General features: G+C 40.4%; 1 protein-coding gene across 1 annotated transcript in view; it reads left to right on the top strand.

Annotated features, from left to right (window-relative positions):
* The window catches only part of DPP6 (dipeptidyl peptidase like 6), a 408,745-nt gene that overhangs the window by 213,922 nt on the left and 172,778 nt on the right, over window positions 1-22,045 (top strand). Inside the window, exon 2 of the mRNA XM_086467441.1 lies at window positions 20,853-20,967. Coding sequence (XP_086323567.1) covers window positions 20,853-20,967 — 115 coding nt within the window. The remainder of the gene's footprint in view (window positions 1-20,852; window positions 20,968-22,045) is intronic.

Below are 22,045 nucleotides of genomic sequence, written 5' to 3'. Positions count from 1 at the left end.
ACCTATTGTAAAAAGAAACATGCTTGTATGTAAGGTAACTATTTTTTGCTCTTTTATGTAATGTTTACACCATAATAACAGTCACTGAAAACTGGACTTAAATTTTAACTTCATATACAAATGAGAAAACAAGCTATACTGCAGATAATATTTTACAGGAAAATGACACAGTATATTGATTTTCTTTAATGCTGAAATTCACTGGAGTAGTGGTGCGGCTTTGTTCTTAGCTTAGATCTGTTTATCTAAAACTTTAATGACTAATTTATCTTTTTTTTGAAAAGCCTAATTGAATTTTACAAACAGGATTAGATCTTTAAACTCTGAAACATAGCTGGGAATGATTATGGAAGACCAAACTAAAGCAATTTTCTGTTATTCGCAGCGACAGCATGGCAAGCTGCTTTCTAAGGGCGTCGTGTGCAAACAGCTGTTATCTTAGCATGGATCTGGCTTATGACTTTACAGTGATTTGGGAAGCTAGTGGGTTTTCACCTGAAAGAGTAGCTTTGGGCCACAGAGCCTGATTTCTGTTTGTGAACACATGCTGCTAAGCTGGGGAGCAATGTGCGTCGCTCGCTACAGCAGGTAGTGCCACCTGCTTGGACTTTGGTGCTGTGCTGACTGCTACTAACTTCTTTGTCCATGTGGTAGCTCATTGCCTATTTCAAAGGAGATATCCATCACATCTATGCAAGAATCTTATTTTAACCAGTAAACATATGGGGAACATAGTTGCTTTTTACTGTGGCCAGAATACTGCAATTTTAGGTGTGAATCTGCTGCAGGGCAGATCCTGTCTTGAGACAGGATTCGTCAGCAGAAGATAAGAGCTTCTTGAAACAGATCCTAATTCACATGAATTTGATTCGTATTAACAAATTAACTCTCTGACATTGTGTCAATATGTAGAGAGAGGCTCTGAAAGCACTTTTTTACAGACAGGATTGGGAGAAGCACCTTAAAAATTTCAGAGAACGTCATGGTTTTCGGCTGCTGGCTGTTCCAGAGGTACACTAATGATGTTAAAACATTTCAAGTTGTCAACAGAGATTTGCTTAACAGAGGCTTTAGGGTCAACACTGCTTCTTTTAATTAAGCCCTTTACGTGTTATGTTAGGACAATTTCTAACACAGGGAAGTCATAGTTCGGATGGGAACTTTTAGCGTCCACTGTCAAGGCTGCTGGGAATTTGAAAATCTGGTTATTAGCAGAATGATAGTCACTATTGGTAAAATTTCTTTTATGTATGATGCCTGCGTCTCACCCTCCCCATGCAATGCCAACCTAAACATTGCCGTCTTCTATAGAAGCTGCAGCATTGCCTCTGGTGATTGCCAATTTATCCAATCATCCCATTACTTCTCTGGGAGGCTGGCTGAATTTAGAGAAGTCTGTAAATGAACGATTAGTCTGAGGAGGAATAATATCTGAGAGAGAAGTAAAAAAGTGGTGTTAGTATAGGAAATTTTCTTTTTGAATAGTTAGATTTCTATTGTGGTCGTTACATTTTGTTCCCTCGTATGTTTCTTGGTGGCTGCAGAACTGCTTTTGGTTTGCATTTATTTCCAAGCATTTCTCAAATTATTTGATATGTGTGCTGGGCTTTCCCTTTTAGCTCTATCTGGAAACATTCCTCAAAGGCAAGTAAGCACCTGTTTGGCTGTGTCAGGGACTGTAGCTGTAATAGCTACTTTGATGTAAGTAACCACCTGTCTTTCAGTAGCTGGGGTTCATGTAGAAGAAAGACAATTTAGAGCTACCAACTGAAATAAAACCCATGGTTGTATCCTACAACATGTTACAGCATCGTCTAGAAGAGCCTTGTTAGTTAAATTGAATGAGCTGCCTCTTGAAATGCTTAAACCTCCCGGAGAACTCCCAGTCTAAACAGAGGAAACAATAGAGGATGTGGTCCTCCCTGAATAAGCATAGATTTAAGAAGGCTACAGGTGTGTGAAACTACAGGTATATAACATGGTTTTGAAATAAGAAAAATACAGTATGAAATGTGATGGAAAAAGCAGTCAGGATGAAGATGGAAGTATGAGATCTATATTTCAGGTTTAATTTTTAATCACTATCGAGTCCATTAGAGAAGTGAAAATAGAGCATGATCAATTGATATAAAAGTATTTTTTCCAAAAATGTTAATGTCTTTATTATGAAGTAGCACCTGCTACTGCGTCGAAACTTATTAGATTGTATGTGCATGAAGTAATACCCATAGAAGAAGTTAGATGAATAACCCATAATAAATCATATACCACAAGGGTATGCAGTAAATATCAAGATTAATTATGTGCTGATTTTGTAAGTCATTATATCATGGATATCAATGTTGAGGTTTAATTTTTCTCTAAAAACTGATGAATTCAGATAAAGCTATTTAACTATTTATAAGCACCCTTGAGACAGTCTAAAGCAAGGAAACATACCAGTGTTTCATTAGTTTGCTTTGTGGTTAAATCTACTGTATCAATCATACCAAAACCTAATTAGAGTTTCTGTTTTCTGACCCAACCTCATACACACTTGCTTGTGTTTTATCTTCTGAGTTGTGTGGTAGCAGGCTGTTTTTCTTGGTTTTACTCTCCTGATAATCTTCACTTGTAATGGTTACATTGTGGCATCATTTTTATCTGATTTATTAAAATGATTAAAAAGCAGGAAAACACAGGATATATTCTGCCATGTTGATGAAGTTTTATGAGATATTTAATATGTTCTGTCAAATATAATTTATATTCTTGAGTCATTAGCATGTGAAACACCATGATACTTAATTCTCTTCACTGATTAAGGGCCAGATCCACTTAGAGACAGACACCCATGAGTTGGGCACAGCTCCCCATGGTGTGCACAGAGAGGGCTGGGTGCTGCAGGGAGGTGATACAGGAGTTTGTACACAGGGCAGGCATCCTCCCACCCAGGAACAGATACCCCTGTTACAGACACCTACATTGTATCTTGGGTCTTCCTTTGCAGAGCAAGTGTTTATGTCAGTAAATCATATACCATAATATCTAAGCACTTGTATCTGCATCCCACTGAAGTCCATGGGAATGAGCACAAGTTTAAATGGTTTCCCTACTTGTAGAAAGGCATCCCATTAAATGCTTTCCTGAGTTCATCTACACCTAAGCCTATGAGGCATGTGGGGCCAAAGGAAACCACTGCCCTTTCCTGGCAGTATTTTCCTCGTGGATGGGGGCTTTCCTCCATCCTTTCGGAAAGGAGGCAGAAAAGCCATAGTGCAGTATCGCACGTTAACTGACAGCAGCATTTCTTCACTGGTATCAAAATGATTCTGTAAAGTATTAAATACAGTTACTGATTTTAAGAACTGTCCATAATATACAGTGTTAAATTTTTATTTAGATGAAGAAGTCAACAGTACTCCAAGGTACACTGTGCAGTTACTTAATAAAACATAGAAAGACACACAAAACCTGACTATAATAGAGTTGCGTTTCACTTTTTTGGAAGTTACCTGTTAAACTGCCCTTCATTTCCCTTAAAAAAATAATAATAATTGCCTACATGCACACATGGATGACACTTACAGTTTAGAACTGCACGCACCATCCCCATACACCACACACCATCCCTCTGAGCTCAGAGCTTAAATGGTGACAGAGGGTGATGAATGCCATCTGGACTAAGGTAAATGTCATCCCTAATGGACACGGGAAGCATTTTTCCGGAGGCTGATTCCAAGTGCAGCCCCATTATCAGGCAGGCCGAGCATCCCCACCTCTTGCTGATCCCATGTCCACCCATGGCAGTGGTCTTTGCCAAATCAGACTCCGTGAAAGATGCTCAGGCAGTTTGCTGTGACTGTTACGATCATCTCAGCAACAGCAGAGGGAAACGGGATCCCTCTTCCCTCTTCAACGAATGTTTTATTAATTGATAATGACAGTGGTAAACTGGAATCACACAGAATCACAGAACATTAGGCATTGGAAGGAACCTCAAAAGATCGTCTATTCCAACCCCCCTGCCAGAGCAGGACCACCTAGAGTAGGTCACACAGGAACACAACCAGGCAGGTTTTGAATGTCTCCAGAGAAGGAGACTCCACAACCTCTCTGGGCAGCCTGTTCCAGTGCTCTGTCACCCTCACAGTGAAAACGTTTTTCCTTCTGTTAATGTGGAACCTCCTATGCTCCAGCTTGCACCCGTTGCCCCTTGTCCTATCGTGGTATCCATTCATGTGGCGAAACAGGAGCTAAACAAATAATATGGAGATTACATCTACCTGTGCAGAACAGCAGATGACAAACAGCATGCCCGATGGTATTGTTCGTGCAGAGTTCAAATGCTCCTGTCCTGATGAGGTGAGGAAGACAGTTGTTTTACTGTAACTGCCTGCTCCTCTTACTTGAAATGATGCCCTCACCTCCCCCCTTGCTGCTCACACCACAGATGCGTTGCCTGTGGGCATGGATGCAAGACCAGCTGCAGTGTGGGAGCATGTGTTTTGTTATCTGGCCGTGGCTTCAGAGGTGACATCTCTGGCACGCAAGAGTAGAGCAGGGAGGCTGGTGTGCCATGGGTGAGCTCTGGCCTCTCGTGCTGAGCAGAAATAAATGGAGCTGCACATTTGCTCTGTGCCCTGTCCAGCAAAGCTCTCATGTGCTAGGCTAACCTTCAAAGGCTACTATCCTCCCTCAAAACCCTCATGGGAGGTTAATTTTTTGCTGTATGTGAGCAGGGAACCCGTAGGAACATGGATCTTAAAGGGTTCTGTATAAAATGGAGGGGTGCTTAGGAACTGGGGCATCAATTTTTACAGATGTTTGTGAGCCTCGCCTACAGGGAACTGAGGGCTATCGGGCATCTAAACGGCTTTTAACAGCCTAGCCCTACTTTTGATCTAATTACCCAAATACCTTGTATAGATGACCTAGTAAATCCTCCATTTCTCCCACAAATCTCTGTTCCTAGAGTGAGGGTGTCCCATCTCCTCACACTATAAAAAGGAAAACTGCGGGGAAAAGAGTGGCAGCAAAAGCTACAGACCAGTGAGGAGGCAGGAAGATGCAGATTAGGGGGATAGCTTCACCGCTGAGTGAGGTTAACAAATTGTCAATTACTGCATCAAAAATTGGATCCACATGGTGGGTTCCCACCATGCATGGTTAGTCGCCTCTACCGTGGACTGACTGATGGGGAGAGGGATTAGTTCACAATCAGAAAATTGAACTAGTAGAAGCATGAAAAAGTCTACACAAATTAAACTTTTTTCAGCCATATCTCTCATTTGGGCTTTTCCACATATTTTTTTTCTGCATTTGCGTTTGCAGGTTTAGAAATTTTAATCAATATAAAGCTTAACGTAACTGAGAAATTAGTTGGGTTATAATTAAGAGATACATAAAGTGTGGATGGTGTAGAATGTGGGAGGCTTTTGGGAAGTCCATGCTCAGCATGAACCCAAGCGCGGACGTTTTGTAGACTTGTCTTTTGAGGGTGTCTGTGTTCAGAAGTCTTGTTGTCAAAGGATTTTATCAAGACATCTTTCATTCCTATGGGGGATAATGACTTCCTGCCTGGATGGCAAATGTTCTCGTTTCCCGCGAAAAGTTATAGGACAAAGGTTAAGTACCTCCTGTAAGTTCACAAAGAGATTTGATACAAGCCTCTAGCTGTCTTCTATCTGTGCCAGACATTTTTTGTTGTTCTAGAAGCTGACTGCTTGGTACAGCCTGTAATACAGGGACTTGTTAGGACCTTGGAAAATTGATTATTTTACACTTCATGTCTTCAGCCTGCAAAGGGGATATGCTGTGTGACTGCGTAACCGGTGCTGAGAGTACTTTCTCACGTGGCCCTTGCATCTGGATTCTTGGCACCGCTGGAATCGTGTTACCAGACCCCAGGGGAAAGATGTAGAACTGTGCTTATTCCCTGTAAGGGAATTTTTTTGTTAATATGGTTGTTACAGAAGCAAACAGATTCCAGCTCTTTGTCCTATTACCCTGGAGAGTATTTCTGTCTCTCAGGACATGAAAAAAATACTGAAATCAAAAATAAATAGTGATGAAGCCATTAAACAAAGTGGAAATTAAGGGAAAAGTGGAAATGAGATGCTGTTGATGTGAATTTTAAGAGTCCTTCACAAAGGAATAAGAGAATGAACTAGATTCTGGGGTTTTTTTGTTAAATTCATGCCAAGAAAATGAAAAAAAAAAAGAACAATCTGAGGTTTGTAGTGCCCCATTAGTTTGCTATGAGGTTTCTGGAAATAATACGACTTTTTCATTTTACATTGTAAGGCTATGATAGCAATATTTTATGAAGGCAAAATATTATGTACGAAAGAAGGAATGCTTTTTCTGTTCTATGTCAAGATTGCAAAAAAGTGTTGAGCACTAAGGCACAGCCTTGTCATATTTCTGGCTAACAAGGAGAGGTCATAAAACATACAGTTTTTCCTTCAGCCTCCTCCTACTGAAAAGTACATGAGAGCATGTCTGCTTCACAGTCACTGTCCTAAGTCCGAGCTTTAAATTGGCTCGCTGGGGTCCCAAGAGCCTGTGGCTGCAAGAGCCTGAAGCTTAGCCCAGGCTGGCTGCCCCAGCGTTTATCCCAGCTTTTCAGGCAGGGACTGTAGCTGACATTCATGTTTCAAATACAGCACAGCTCAGGGTGCCCTGGTGAGCTACTGGAGACACAGGGCAGATATGCCACACCAACAGCCACCATGCTTTCCGAAGCACACATGGTGATGGGGTGTGCTTTCAGATTTAAGGGTCTCTTTTTCCCCACGAGTCCAAAGAAGCCCGTGGGAAAAAAGACAGAAAAGGAGAGGAAAAAAAAAAAAGAGAAAAACACTAGCTTTTGCTTCTGCAATTCCACTGCTTCTTTTGAATTTCTGATCAGACATATTTTTCATTAATTTTTCACTACAGTCATAGTCCCTCGCCATATGGGGAGGGGATTAGCTGAAATGATGAACCTCTGCTGCAGTTCACCACTGTTGCTTGGCCTGACCCAACCGGGAAGGCACTGCAGCTATCGACTTGCGAGGTGTTTGCTCAGAGGAGCCAAGGTCCAGCTCCTCTCAGCTTACAAAAGGACAGTTTGTTTCACATTTCAAAGGAGGTTAAAAATAATGGGTAAAAAACAACTGACTTCTCATACAGAACGAAGGGGGGTGGGTGGGGGGGTGTGTGTGTGTGTAGCGGGTGAGTCTCTGCTTTCCCATGCCAAGAAATGGAAAGAAAAAAAGAGGAGTGTGTGTGTGTGTATACATATATATTTCTTCGTTGTAGCAATATAATGCAGTGAATTAATCTGTGCAAATTGTTTTTGGTTGGTTTGGTTGGGTTTTTTATCCCGCCTCCCTCATTCCCCTTGTCTAAACGGATGTGACAAAATGACTGCAAATATTTTAGTACCATGGCTTGCTTCTTTGTTTGTTTATTTTCAATTTTTAGGTGAAATGGTGAGTTTGACATTGTGTTTTATCCTGGCAACAAAAGACCAGCACTTGACACTCCATTAATAGTTCGAAACAGCTGTAAGAGGAGGTTGCAAATGGTCTATAGCAACCTGGTCAGACATAAAACACTATAGTTATATGTAGTCATATAGTCTTCACATTATTTACCAACAGATGAAGAATTTCTGGAGAGGTAGAAAATCCCACGATACTGTGAAGGGACAGGCAGGGCAATGTAAGGCCTGATCAGCAATGTGGGGGACACTGCAGGAATGAAAAATGCCAAGTGCAGAAGAGCCTTGGCCCGTCTTCCTCAAGGCAGCATTTGGCGATGGTTGAAGATTCATCTGTCATTATTAAATAACTGAGATTCTTTACATTGACAATTATCTGCTCTATAAAAGGAGGTTTCAGTGATGGACCAGATGAAAAGCTGTTGAATACAGAAGGGGAACAATGCAGGTATTTGTGTCAATGAAGTGGAAGGAAAATAACACAGATGATTTATTTTGGGTAGCTCATACGACCTGTCTGTCCCTTCATTGTGCTGCTGATATCTTTTGGCAACCAGCACAGCAGCCAACGTATAAGCACAGATCAGTTGTGTCATATTCTTTCTTCACTTCATTGACACAGAACATGTCATAAAATCTTGCTGTCTTCAGCGCCACCTTTCAATTCCTGAGCTTGGTGACAGCAAATGTCACTTGAGAAAAGCACAAGGGCTATGACTGGTGAGGGTTGTGGGAAACATCGTGTGGAGCTGTGTCACTTCAAGGACACGTTCTTATTGTAGTTTTGAGTATGAATGTCACTGTACGGCTGGGTGTCCTCTTCTCACCGGGTAAAGAAGGTACCCTATGTATACCCAACTATACAGTTGTGAGGGGGAGAGGAGTCCATAGTTTGCAAGCCAGATAATGGGGAATTGAAGCTTGTGACAATGCTGTTAAGCTATGGGAACTGTTTTAGCCGTGTTAAAAAAGCAAGATTTCATCTGAGGTTTGCTCTCCTGCTGGTTAAAATTAGTGGAAACATGAAAACTTTGGTTCAGACCTTCTATACGGATACCGTAACTCCAATAGCTTCATCCTTTTGTCCTCTTTATGTCTTCAGCTGCAACTAGGCCAATGTAAGGTCTTGCTGAATGAGAAGGCTGGAGTTCGGAAGCCAAAGCCTGCTTTTTCTGAGTATACAGAAGTGTGTGCAACTGGAGGTAGAGGGGTCGCAATCTGGTGAGCATGAACAGAGCTGACAAATGGGATTTCTAACCAAAATGACTTTATATTGCATTACAGAAAATGTTGAGCTGTGCAGGCTGGTAGGAGGGAGAGTCTTGCTTCTAATTATGATTCAACATTATCTTTCACTGATAATAGCCTTTTTGTAATCAAAGAAGGTAAAAATGAAATGCATGTTGCTGATTTTTGTGTGTGCACCAATGAGCAATACAATCATAATGTAGTTTTAAATTAAATTCTTTTGTTCCTTTTGTTAATTTGAGTTTGATGGTTTTCCCTGGTGCCAGAGTCTAATTTGCAGCAGAGAAATTTCCCTTAAATTGATTTTTAAAAATGCACTCACATACACTACATTAACCTTTTCATTCCCTTATGGTGTGCGTCAAAGAAAAACGATCCCTGTAACTCTGCTTATTGGAGAGATGCATCTGTAGAGTATATTAATTGGTAGAGTTCCCATTCAGCTCTGGACAGATTTTTCACGTGGCAAATGATACCCTGGCTGTGCTAATGCTCTTCTCTCTCTTTAAAAATATTACTGCTCCAGCCTCAAACATTTTCCTTCTCCCACTGCTACTATCTGATCACTTCTGAACTCTTTTATTAGTTATAGAAGATTTTTATCTTTGAATTTAGGTAAGGAGAAGAGAGGTACCAAGACCCAGGCCCTCAGGAGTGTTTCTATGCCTGACTGCTGGTGAAGCCAGAGGGAATTAAGGGTCTAAACACCTCTGAGGACGTTGGACCTGCAATGTGGTGTTTGCAGCACAACATGAAAGGGCAAAGTGGGGTACTAGGTAGGGAAGTCTATATTGGAAAGTTTTTGTGTACACACATGAGTTTAGGATGTCTTTAAGTCTTGGAAAGTGAATGAGGTGGACAGGGAGATGAAGATAGAAGACCTTTTTAGGTGTGTTTAGATCAGGAGTTGTTCTGAAGCTCTGGTGAGCAATGGAGGGAAATGTAAAGACGGCTTACTTTCCCTGATGGGTCTGTTTAAAACCTCTTAGTTTCAGAAGCCAAACCCTGCTTCTTGAGAGAGTACCAGGTTGGTGAAGTGCAGAGAAGAAACTCCTTTCTTGGGCACTTGCCTTTTTCCTTCCTGTCTCTGTGGCATTTTTTCATGGGATGCAATGAAACTGCCACACACAAGTCATTGTGTCTGCTTGGGCGATTTTTCTCTTTTCAAATCCTACAGCACATTTAAATCAATATGATATCCCTACATTTAATTTCAGTTTCAAATACAAAGGGGACCTTTTTAACCTGCACTCTCACTTTTGACGTCAGAAGTGAGAGTCACAAAATTTAAGGAAGAATTTTGATTACAGTGGAAACTTTACGACTTGAAACTAGTAAAAAGCAGACAGATAAACCAGCAGCATGATTCAGGAGAAGAGGTCCTTTTGCCAGTGCAGTTAAGATGCTAACATAAATTGTGCAGGGAGATTAAAAATCATCATGATAATGCAGTGGCTTTGCTGCTGGGTGTCAGTGACCCTCATGAAATAGAACTTCTAGGAGAAAAAAAAATTGCAATTTATGTGTCAGTTGGTTTCGCTTTTTTTTTTTTTAAGTGGGAACGTGGATGTCTCAGTTCCGTTCTGTAATTCACTTTCTGAATCTCAGATTGTATTGAATTAAGGATACTTGTTTCAAACAAAAAATGAGCAAGAAAAGTATTCTTTCGATACAAGGAGTCATGGTTCTTTAGTGTTGTACCACAGTTAACGCAGCTCAGCATGGGAAAGAAAATTGGCATCTTCCTTTCCTGAGGAAGAATGACTTACTGTATGTTGTTTGTGATTACTGCCACCCAGAAAGTTTTGAAAATGAAAATGAACAACTTTGCAAAACTCTTTGTAATGTGCTGTGAGAACCCTAGTAAAAATAGAAATCAATTAAAACATACCAAGCATAAGACTCATAAACCTTTGGAGACCTTGGAGTCACTTTGTCTGACAGCACTCGATGCTGAGCCAACCTGCTGGCATCTCACTCCAAAAGCCCGAGTTCCCTTCGAAGAGCTGTAATTCTTCAAACTACAGTTTTCCGAAGCTAGAGCTGGACAAGGGCCAGGGGGTATTAAGACTTTTTTTTTTTAAACTTCATGAACATCAAATCAGGATATCCATGAAGTGGTTTCTGGTTCAAGAATATCAGAAAAGCCCAAGCAAATCCCATTAGGAGGACCGAGATGTCTCTCAGCCATTTTGAGGACAGTCTTGCAGTCTGTGGACTCTGCTCCCCACCTCATCATCCAAGTAATGCTCACAAAGTCAACATAGGTTGCTCCTAGCTAGAAAGAAATAGTTTAGAAAAATGGAAAAGACAGTCGTCCTTCCACTGTTGCTCCTTACTTCTGCATGAGTAACAATATGAGCTGAAGCAAATGGTTTTCCTTAAGAGTAAGAACTGCAGAACTGGAGTTGAGTTGGGGACTGTAGCTTAGATTTAGGATTTGGGATTCAGGTGGAGTTTAGGGCTGCATTGATACAGTGAAGTAACCTGGAAGAGTACCAGGGATCAAGCAGAGCTGATCACTGGTGGTGTTTCTTATCATGCTCCCAGGCATGGTTTTGGCCCATCACCGGCAGGACTGCCCCAGGAATGCCACAGCAAAGCCTGGGGTTCAGGGTAGGCCAGGGACTGTTTTGGTAAAGAAGTTGTGATACAGTCATGCTGCGCTGCAGGTAAAAGGGTTTGGCTGTTGTGGGTGAGAAGTGCGCTCTGCCCTTGGGACAAGAGAACAGGTTTTGGTTTGCTTTATTTCCTGGTTTGTATTTACTTATGAAACCAGGAATGAAAGATTCAGGAGATGAGAAGGGGAGGCAGAGTAAGCAAACAGATCTTAGCTGTCCAGGCTGGGGAGAAGGGGGCTTAGCTGAGAGAGAAAAGCCTTCATACTGCATCCTACTCCAAGAACTGCTAATGTCTTTACATTTAAAAGTGTTGTGTAAAATACAGGCCTACACTCAGACATTGTTTTTCCATTGCTCAACCTTGATTAAATTTGTATCAGAGAAGAATATTCCATCTATAATTTTCATTAAAATCCTGTATATGTGCTACAGGTGGAAGCAGCATTAGAGACCACACATCAAATATGACTTGAAACAACAGAAAATTAAGATTCTCTTGAAGGTAAAATTTAAGATAATGTAAGATAGCATCTTAATATAAATATTGATTAAATAATAAATAATGCAATTGTGTTGTCTCTGAAACATTCATACATCAAACAATGTGTTTTTCAAAACAGTAAGTGACTGGTGCTTGAAATAAAAGTTGTGTAAAATATGTATAAAAATAATCTGTGAATTTTAGCATACAGAATAACTCTGGAATTTGCATTTTACACACTTCCTGCATTATACTTTGATTTTAATAGGATACTTAGATGCTTGAGAAAACCAAGACTATAATCTGATTAATTATGATATATGGAGAAGATTAAAGGACTCAGGCATGCTACTAAAAATGTTGTTACAGACATCAGTAAGGGCAGGTTCTGGCTTGAAACAGGGAGGAACTTTTCTCTCTTGTGAGATCCTACTGGATTATTTGAGGGATTATTATTTTTTCCTGCTGAACTCAACTTTTATGTAAAATACACATCGCTTGAGTCCCACAGAGGACAGAAATATGTGATTTTTACTGGTTCTTAACTAAATTCAGGAGTGCTTTAGTGAGCACACAAAACAGATTTTATCATCACATACTTGTTAGTTTGAACATTTTTCTTTGTTCAGTACGTAAAAGCATTTTGTGTTGTGTCTCATCATGGAGGTTCAGGTGATTTTCATTACTTTTGAAATCCCATTACAAGCTCTGATCAAATGTTCTCTCCCCTCAAAAAGCTCTGAATCTACTGCAGCCTCCTCCTCCCTATAGTGCCATCCCATGGCATCCTCTTGCCCCTTGGTCTGTCCATGTCCCTCACCTCCCCATGTAACTCCGGGACTCAGAGGTCAATCCTGTCTCTGACCTGGTTTGCCCAACTGCTTCCACGGCCCCGGGACCTTCAGGAGCCATCGCCTTGCAGCCCTCGTGCCAGCCAGGGACCTCATTTGAAATCCCCAATCCACCCGCATCCTGTACAAAGTGATGATGAGAGAAGCGTATTTTGAACAAAAAGCAGCTGATGTATTTCAGATAGTAGTGATAGATGGTGGTTGGCATGGTAGGTTGTACTGGGGCTGCTTCTTTCTTTCTGGTTTTTTGGTCCCCCATGCCTGCATGAAGCATTGCTGCGTGTTAATGAGAGTTAGGTATGTTGACGAACGGAGGAGCGACCCTCCCCAAGCCCCCAGCTGCTTTAATTCACACATAAATTCATATAATAATTACTGTATCACAGAAGTGTTTGCAAGTAACCTGGCAAGGTAATTTTTACTTTCTTAGCACGCAGTGCAATTTCTGCATCCTGAGTTTGATGAACACCTCATGAGAGTGCGAAATGAAATTGATAAACGTTTTCTTCCCCCCTGCTGTACACACCGTTTTTGAATTCCTCTTCCCACTGTCTCTGTAGCGCAGCAACCTCAAAACTCAGCTGTCTTCACGGCTCTTTCTCACATTATTGCCAAACAAATTATTTAGGAATTAAATTTTGTTCACCTTGTCGTTTCCTTCCTGTACCATTTAGAAACAGATTATTTACAAATTAGATTACAGAGAAAAAAATTGCCTAGAAGATAGTAAAATATAATATTAAACAGAATTTCTAATGGTATATTTCTACCCAGAGAGACTAAACACTTCACCACTTCCCTTATCACAAATTCTTTCTTGGTGTTCAGAGTCATAAATTGAATGATATTTTCTTTTTTTTCTGAAGTATAGTTTCACTTAAAATTCTAATTGCCTTTTTGCAAATGTAAGCAGTATGGCATTTTGCTGGAATTAGAGGAGGCAACAAAGCTGAGAGGTGGTTTCACCAAACTCTCAAATATTGTACAGAAGCTTCTTTTCCCTTTTCTTGAGATCATAATTCTTCAAGAAACAGAGAGATGTAATTCTGGCTTGCCTTGGAAACATCACTTTTTGCAGATGCTTTCTGCATGGGTATGAACTGTTTTCAAGGCTAGTGTGTGTGTTGTGGCTCGGTCTGGAAAGAGCCAGGCTGTCAGAGCATTATAATGGAAAAACTGATGCTAAGCAAGTGCTGTGGCATACAGGGGTCCTGGGATCAGTGATATTATCTGTGGCATTTGGGCTTGCCAAGACTTTTCACAGATCTGATAACACAGACTCTCACGGAATAAAATTCTTAGGCGTCAAACCAAGTTTTACTGGTGCCATGGCAGATATTTCACCTGAGGAGATGATTTGGTTCTGTTTTAGTGAATGAATGTGTGTGCTTATATCAAACACTGAAATGAAATCAAAGAAATGCTGTTGATTTTATGGGCTCTGTCACTATTGGGAATGGATCTTTAATTATGACTCTTATTACAGTAGCAGCTAAGGGCCCCTGTGAGGATTCACAGTCCCACTGCGCCAGCTGCTATAAAAACAACTAGGTTACAGCAGACGAATGAAGCAAACCAATGGTGGGAATGTGAAGAAGATTAATAAGATGATATTAAATCAAGACCATGTCAATGCTTGGATGAAGTATCGCTAATTACATATGTCATGTGTCGTAGACACGTACAACATTGCCATCTCCTTGCTCCTGGCCATGAGTCAGAAGATGGCCATGCCCTGAACTGGAGCCACGCTAAGTGCAACAGGTCCAGTTGGTGTTCACAGCTTGAATTTTTGTCACCTTGAAAATAGGCTCCTGGCAGGATTTCAGAGTCCATGTTCCCAACTTCTAATTTATTTTGGAAATTCCAGATAGTCACTTTGTCCCTAAGCACTAGGAATAATTTAGAAATGCTTCAAATGGCACTGCTGCTTATTTATACATTGTAAGGGGGTCGGAGGATGTTGCAGTGTGGCTATAATACTTGAGTACAAAAGTCATGTGAGATGCCGGTTCAAAATATAGAGATGCTAAATTAATCTTTTAGTGCTGCTAGGTCTGGAGGGGATCCAAAACTGTTTCATCATAATGCTCATAAAAAAGATGGGATGTTATTAAATATCCATTTCTGCAATACAGTATGGCTAGGAATCCCAGATATTACTGTATTTAGATCTTTTTACAGATTTTTTTTTAAATTTAGAAGTAGCACTGGGTTTCATTTGTAGCTGGCACAGACTGGCTTTGCTCCAGTGGAGCCAGTGATCTGTGTCAGTCAGTGCTAGCTGAGGATCTGGTGCCTTCTGCTCTAAAACTGTGGAAGACCCATCATCTGTTAAAGCTAACAGTTAGGTGTAAGGTGCAGATGGCATTCATTTTCTCCTATTGGCTTTGTAATAGAAACATATAAGACTGAAAGCTCTATCAAAGAATAAAACATGCAAGGTTTATTTTTTACAGATGGATCAGTGTTACAGATACAGCCTTTTCCTCGCTCCCTCTTAAACACTTCATTAACGCCCAACCTCAAAGCATTTGCGTATGCCCACTTTGCAGAAAATTGTGACAGGAGATGGATCTACAGGGCCAAAAGGAGTGGCTTTAGGGCATTCATAAAAGGGAGTCCCAGAAATGCAGGGCAGGAGAGTGTGTTGTATTGTGTGCAGGGTAAAAGATTTTTCTCACAGTGCTGGAGAGTAGACAGCAAAGATGTTAACTGTTATGAAGTCGTTGCTCCCTATTAGTAAAAGCATTTATTATCAACAGAAGATGAAGAAAAACATAATGTAGTTGTCTTTCATCACCACGACAGGCAGGATGGTTTTATCCCTCTGAATCTTTCTGTTGGGGGTTTGCAGGAAAGCCCCCATACATGCCATGCCTCATTTGTAAAAACAGACTAAGTTTTTATTCTTCTCACTCTAAAGTGTCACGTTTAGCATCTGAACAACTGAGTTTATTGTAGCCTCAGCCTTAGGCTCTCTGAGTCTACCTGCAAACTGATTGCTATTCAGCATCACGCTACAGCTGGAGCACAGCTCAGGGTGGTCTGCAGCAGCAGGAGGGGAGAGAGGCGAATGGGGAGGAGAAGGAAAGGAAAGAAAATAAATAATAATTAAAAAACAAACAAACAAACAAAAGTAACTCAGCTTGAATTCAGAGATGAGCAGGATGCAGTTATGTGCTTATCATTGTTTATCCATATTATGAAACTGCCTAAGATTTTAGGGCTTGAGGTTTCCCCTGTGCCAGGCAAGGTACCAAAAATGTTTCCTGCCCATGAAGAACCTCCATCCTTAATTTAAGGCAGGAGAGCAGCAGAGGATCCAGACAGGTGGAAGAGTGCGATGAGAGAGTAAGGCAGTATCGATGAGCAATATAACCAGAAGTCTCAGCAAACCACCTGCTGTAACCACTGCAATGTGTCTAGTTTACTGCCATTATCATTGCAATTAATATTTCTTTTTTGCAACACAAGGTTAATAATCTAACCATATGGGTTACCTACACTTTATCTCGTTTGTTGTACTGCTTAGCATTTATAATCTGCAGCAATTTTGTATTATAAAGAACTAATTAACAGCAAGATTGTTTTTCCACTGAACATCGTAGGAGTTTTTGCCAGGGACAACAGTGTTCCTGTACCTTAATTCCTCAGCAAAGTTTTTATTCTGTGGCATGTTCTGAAATTGGTGAGCTGACTTGCCAGAGACATTGCACTCACTGTTAGGTCATCAGGCAAAAGTTTTAATTCAGAATAAGGCAGCATAAGTTAACAGTAGAATTAGAATACATATTTTTCAATTAACTGTGTGTTAACAAGCTTGCTAGAAGAATTTTCATTTATTATATTCATGAGCGTAGTGTTTCAGGTTATTTAGTTAAAATTTAGAAAGAAACAAAAAAAAGCAAGAAGCAGAGCTTACAAGAATGGCAGGTATGGAAACCATAAAAAAGCACTGCTATAAACCCTATCCCGCCACCTCTGAAGCCAATAAAAGATCTTGCACCTGCTTTTGTTTCGTACTGTTAATTTATTTGGTTTTCTTTTTTTTTCTTTTCCTTTTCTTTCTGATTTACGCTGGTGTAACTGAGAGGAGAGCTCAGTCTCCTGTCTGCAGCCATGGCCTGATGTCACCTCCTTCAGTAAGGCCCATCACATGTGTATCTGGAATGTATATATTCCAGTATAACACAGCTAGGTTTGTGGTAACTGCACAAAAGTGGCGACTCTGTGTTGAAAAAGATTAAGAGGCCCATCATGACCATCCTGCTATTGCTACTTCAGAGGTTTTGGTCCAGGATGTATAGCTTTTATTAAATAATACCAATACTTGACAAGTGAAGTATATATTGTCCTTCTTTCATTTAGCAATATAGACATGACTATTAAAAACAAAACCAAAAAAAAGAAGGTTGTGCTTGATAAGTTTTTTTTTTAAGAAGCTGTTATATTATTGTAATATGGCCACCATGCTGGCAGACTTTTGGCAGGTTTCAAGTAAACATGCCAGAAATAATTTTTTTGACAGCATCTTGGATTGGAACACATCCAGCCTTCATCCATAGCAAGTGTCAGTACAGTGATTCTTCCACAGGCAGGAAAATATGTCATCACAGATCTGTATTTTAGAGTCTCAAAATACTGTAAATGTCTGGATTTATGGCTTCAAAGTCAACTTCACAGGTGGGTAGCATTATTTTTCAGTCACAAATGAAGATGAAATGATAACATTTACAGTTTTTAATATGCAGCATCAATGAAGTGCGCTCATGTTAAAACCTGTGGTAACATCTGTTTTACTTTCCTAATCCAAAACCAATTAAGGTTCTATGTAAGAGAAAGAAGGGGGTGGAAAACAGCAAAGGATAAAAGGAGAAAAACCAGGCTGAAGGGCTTTAGCTTTCTTGCAGAGGTCATACAGGCGTTGTGTTAGTTCTTCATGAGAAGCAGAGAGCAGGTGACTCTTACCAATGAGTGACTCTGTTTTAATGTTTCCTTTTATGTTGTTTTTAGTAGAGTCATTTTGTTGCAGCAGAAATCGTGTGTGCTTGGTTTATTTCCATTTGTCTAATATGCTCAGATTTCAATATTAAAACCAGAGTGGTATCTTTAGGATTAATAGCCATGGTTCATGAAGTGTATCTGTTTGCTGGTTGCTTTAGATCTCTGTGTTTGCATCTGCAAGGTCGGATCTTCCAGGAACGGACAAATTAAAGCTTTGTGCTGTGTGTTTTTAAACAAACCCTTTGAGGTGCCACTTCAAGAACATTATGCGCTTGAATCTGTACCTGCCTACAGCTTAATTAAACACCTTCCTGGCTTCAGTCCCTAGCACAGAGGCTTTCCTGAGCAGTGTGAATAGGAGCTGATGTTTGCTTGTGGGAACTCCTGTTGAAGGGTTGGAGTTTGCTGCCAAGAGCGTGGGGTGTCATGAACTGGTGGCGAGGCTGTAATCTCCTGGAAGTAAAACTGGTCAGAGTGACTCAACAACATCTCTCTGGAATTACAGAAATATGGATAGGAAAGATCTAAGGTGGTGGTGCTATCCTATATACGGTAAGATGTGTGCGCAGCAGCTTTACTGTAAGCGATTGCATTGAAAGAGGCGTCAAATGACCAAGAAGAACAAAAAAGCTGCTTTCCAAACCTGTGGTGAATAAAGCTGTTTACCTTTCTTTGAAATGTCATTTATCTCTTCTTGCTTTTTATCAGGGGAAAATTCCTGATGGAATTTAGAAAATAAAGTGAAAACATTCCTTTCTGCTTCCTTGCAGTGCATTAAACCCCAAAGTTTTGTTTATGATTGGTTTTCCTCCTCTTGATGCACAAGAAATTCCCAGTCTTTTTTGTTGTGATTTTCCTCAAATATTGATTGGATGACTGAAGAATTAATGGGTGATCATAGATACAGTTGAAGTATTGCTGTGTGGAAAGTTTAAGTATGTGTGTGGATTTCTATCCTGCTAGGACTCATGGGTGGGGAATCCTCCTTAATGCTATGTTTTATTAAGCTTTTGAACTACACCTGGGTTTGTAGAGCTAATTCAAGTCCGTGAACTATATTTTTCAATTTTAAAACTTCTGACCATTTGGGAGGGAAGAGGGTTGTTAGATTATTTTCAGGAATGCGACTGTTGCCATCAGTCCTGTAATGCGGCCTGCGTCTTACCACAGAATCACAGAATGGCAGGGGCTGGAAGGAACCTCTGGAGATCATCTAGTCCTGTCCTTAGACACCGCTAGGGCTTGGCTGGGTAGAAGCTCTGTGGTTTCTCAGCTGCTTCTCTCCAGTTCTCCTGTCATCACTCTAGGTCCCACTGTGCCCTGCTGTGAGAGGAAGAATATTTCTGCCACTTACTAAGAAGCCCTGAATTCCTTTCCTGGCTTTATTTCCCAATTTGTGTGTGACCCTGGGAAAGTCACAAACTCTCATTTTGAGCCTATTTACATCACCTGAAAAATGGGGACTGTAACAGTTTCCTAAAAAAGGTGTTAGAAGCCTAAATTAATTAACATTTTTATTCGTGCTTGGGGTGAAGATGCTATAAAAATGCAAGTATTTATATTCTTTCTGTTTACTTATTGGCAAAATAGCATTTCTCAAGGCTCCTGACCTAGTTTTCAGATTTTTCTCCAGTAAGAATAATAAACTATAAATTTGTTCCTTCCAATTATTTTCCATTTCAAATAGAAAGCCAAGTGCAAATGAGGGGAAGGCAAAGAGGGGAGGGGGTGCTAACCTCTACCCCTCTTTGCCAGAAGGAAGAGAACCATCGTGTCTGTTCCAGAACTAGAATAAATAATGAAATACTGGTGCTACCTCAGAGGTTTAATGCCTCAAACCTGACTTTCCATTGCAGATTTATAGCCTTTGTAATGAATAGATCCCCAAACATACAGGAGGAGTGTCACAACATTATCTTTTTCTGTAAAATGGATTCTTAATATGGAAAAAGTTAAAAAATTATTTTCAGTGTTTTCTGAAATCAAAACTGTGAGGTGTTCCTGACCTCCTTCTTCAAGTCAAGTTTCTGTGTATAAGAAAAAGTTACAGTAAGAGAAACAAACTCTGAATTACAGAAGAACTTAGTCTATTATAAAGATCTACGTTTTCCTGAAAAATTTTAAAAAGTAAAAATAGAAGAATATTTTAAAGACGTACCAGTAGGTCTGTCTTGGACCTACCATCCCTCATAATAAAGGAAATAAGGCAAAAATTCTAAATTGGTGAGGTCAACAAGGAGGAGGAGCATCTAGAGTTTTCTGGCTGAGGCCAGATCCCTTGAGTGAATTCAGTCTTCCAGGAAAATGGAGTGCAATGATACTTCATACAATTCCTGGGGATGCTTCAATGCGTGCATGAAATCATGTTTAATGCACAGTGCTAAGGGGAATTCAGCAAAAAGCATGAAAGGGGTAAAGTGCAATAAATACTTAAGATCTTGTGAATGCAAACACAGCACTTCATAAAACTCAGTCTCGAGAGCAGGGGTGCTGTATACATCGTAGACAGAACATATGGTACAACCACAGTGAACTCAAAGCTAATCAGTGAATAGTGATGGAGCTTTTATTCTAAAGTTTTAAGGATGTGATTAAATTTGATGTATATGCTAAATGTGAATTCTGTCTTCATGTCCTTAGACCTGCCAACCTAGAAATGCATGCAAGGTGTCCTGAGGGAATATGATGTTTTCTGGGAAGCCATGGGGATATCCTTATTGATTTTTATCTCCATACATGCCCCTGTGAATTATTTATCTTCCTGATTCTCCTCTGGCATCTTATTATAAAAGTCTCTTCAAAGTTACTGTAAAGCTCTTTATTCCCAGACTTAAAGAGGGTTGGTAGGAAATCGGCTTTTGATAAGTGAGTTTGGATGGTGTGGGTGGCTGATGCTCGTATGTGAGGAGGCGATGGGGTGTGTGGGTTACATTACCAACCATCCTATGAGTGCAGGGCATTTATTCATTGTATAGTCTGACTTGGAATGAATTCAACTAACACTGCAATGGATTATAATGGCATGAGTTGTATTTGGCTTACGGGCTTCATCCACAATGGTTGCAGGGTGCATGGTGTAGGGTTGCAAACATAATAAGATTGCTGTTTGGATTCTGCTGTTTGTTTTCTTGTCTAAGTACCTCTTCTAAATGTTCACTTTCCTTTGATGTTTCTAGGAGCTGGTGGGGAGTAATCCTCCTCAAAGAAACTGGAAAGGAATTGCAATTGCCTTACTTGTTATTCTCGTTATCTGCTCCCTGATTGTCACCTCTGTTATACTCCTGACACCAGGTATTTATAACCTTTAACTCACTTCCATTCTGCTTTTCTTCTGTAATTTACACTTCCAAGGGTAAAGGGATTGCAAATGGACTGCAAAGTCAACATCAAAGGAATCATCCTTCCTGTTCTTTAGCTTGATGTGACGCCAAGTTCAAGGCCATTCTGAGGCAGATTATTTTAGAGTTTTACATTTCAATTCAAATATCAGGGCTGTGGAGCTGAAGGTACAAGGGTGAAACTTGTTTGCGTAAACATAGATGGGGAGTGTCATTTTAGATGTGTTAGGGTATGAGACATCTACATAGGGCAGTCAGTTAGGACACAGGGCTTCCTGAAGTTCATGCCCACATGGGGCAGCAGCCGCCAGTTGGGCGGCATATCCTAGACTGTCTATTTAGGCACCTAAATCCCATCCCTTTCAACTGGATTGATTTTTAGACCATAGTGTTTCAGCTTTACAAAGCAATTCCAGATAACTGTGTGCCAGATAGCACTTAACAACAGCAAATAATTAGTGACTTCCCAATAAGGAATTCTTTAAGTTAATCCCCTTACCAAGTTTCAGCAAAGTTCTGTGCATGTAACCTCTGTAAATTATTTGTTCTACGGTAGCTGCTGAGGTTGTAGGCTTGAATTTTAATGTGATATCATTATGATTATTGATTATTACATATTTATACAGCCCTGTAAATTTCTATGCCTCCTTACGGAGCAGAAATAATGCGCTTTTGCGGCTCTGAGAAGATAGTGATCTGAATACAAAAAGACAAACAAATGAGAGACAAGACACAGAAAAGAGAATTCGGTGTCAGAAAGGGTGAGGAGCTGCAAAACACAGGAGAAAGCAGAAGGTCCTCTGCAGAGGGACACAAAGGAGAAGAAAAGGAGTTCCTTCTTGGATGAGTACCTGCGAGTGATTCGAGGGGACAGCAGGACAGAGAGCACAGTGCTAAGGAGGGGAATGGAGGCAAGGGGGAAATGAAACCACAGGAAATGGAAGAGCACAGGACGGTGAAGTGGAAAAATGAGATGGAAGTTGTGTGGCAGAAATTTCTAGCTCATAGCATGTGAACTGACATGCAGTTCA

This window comes from Leptosomus discolor, chromosome 6 (genome assembly GCF_034619465.1).
Source record: "Leptosomus discolor isolate bLepDis1 chromosome 6, bLepDis1.hap2, whole genome shotgun sequence".
Taxonomy (NCBI): Eukaryota; Metazoa; Chordata; class Aves; order Leptosomiformes; family Leptosomidae; genus Leptosomus; species Leptosomus discolor.
Note: the sequence above shows the minus strand (reverse complement) of the source record. Positions and strands in the feature narration are given on the sequence as shown.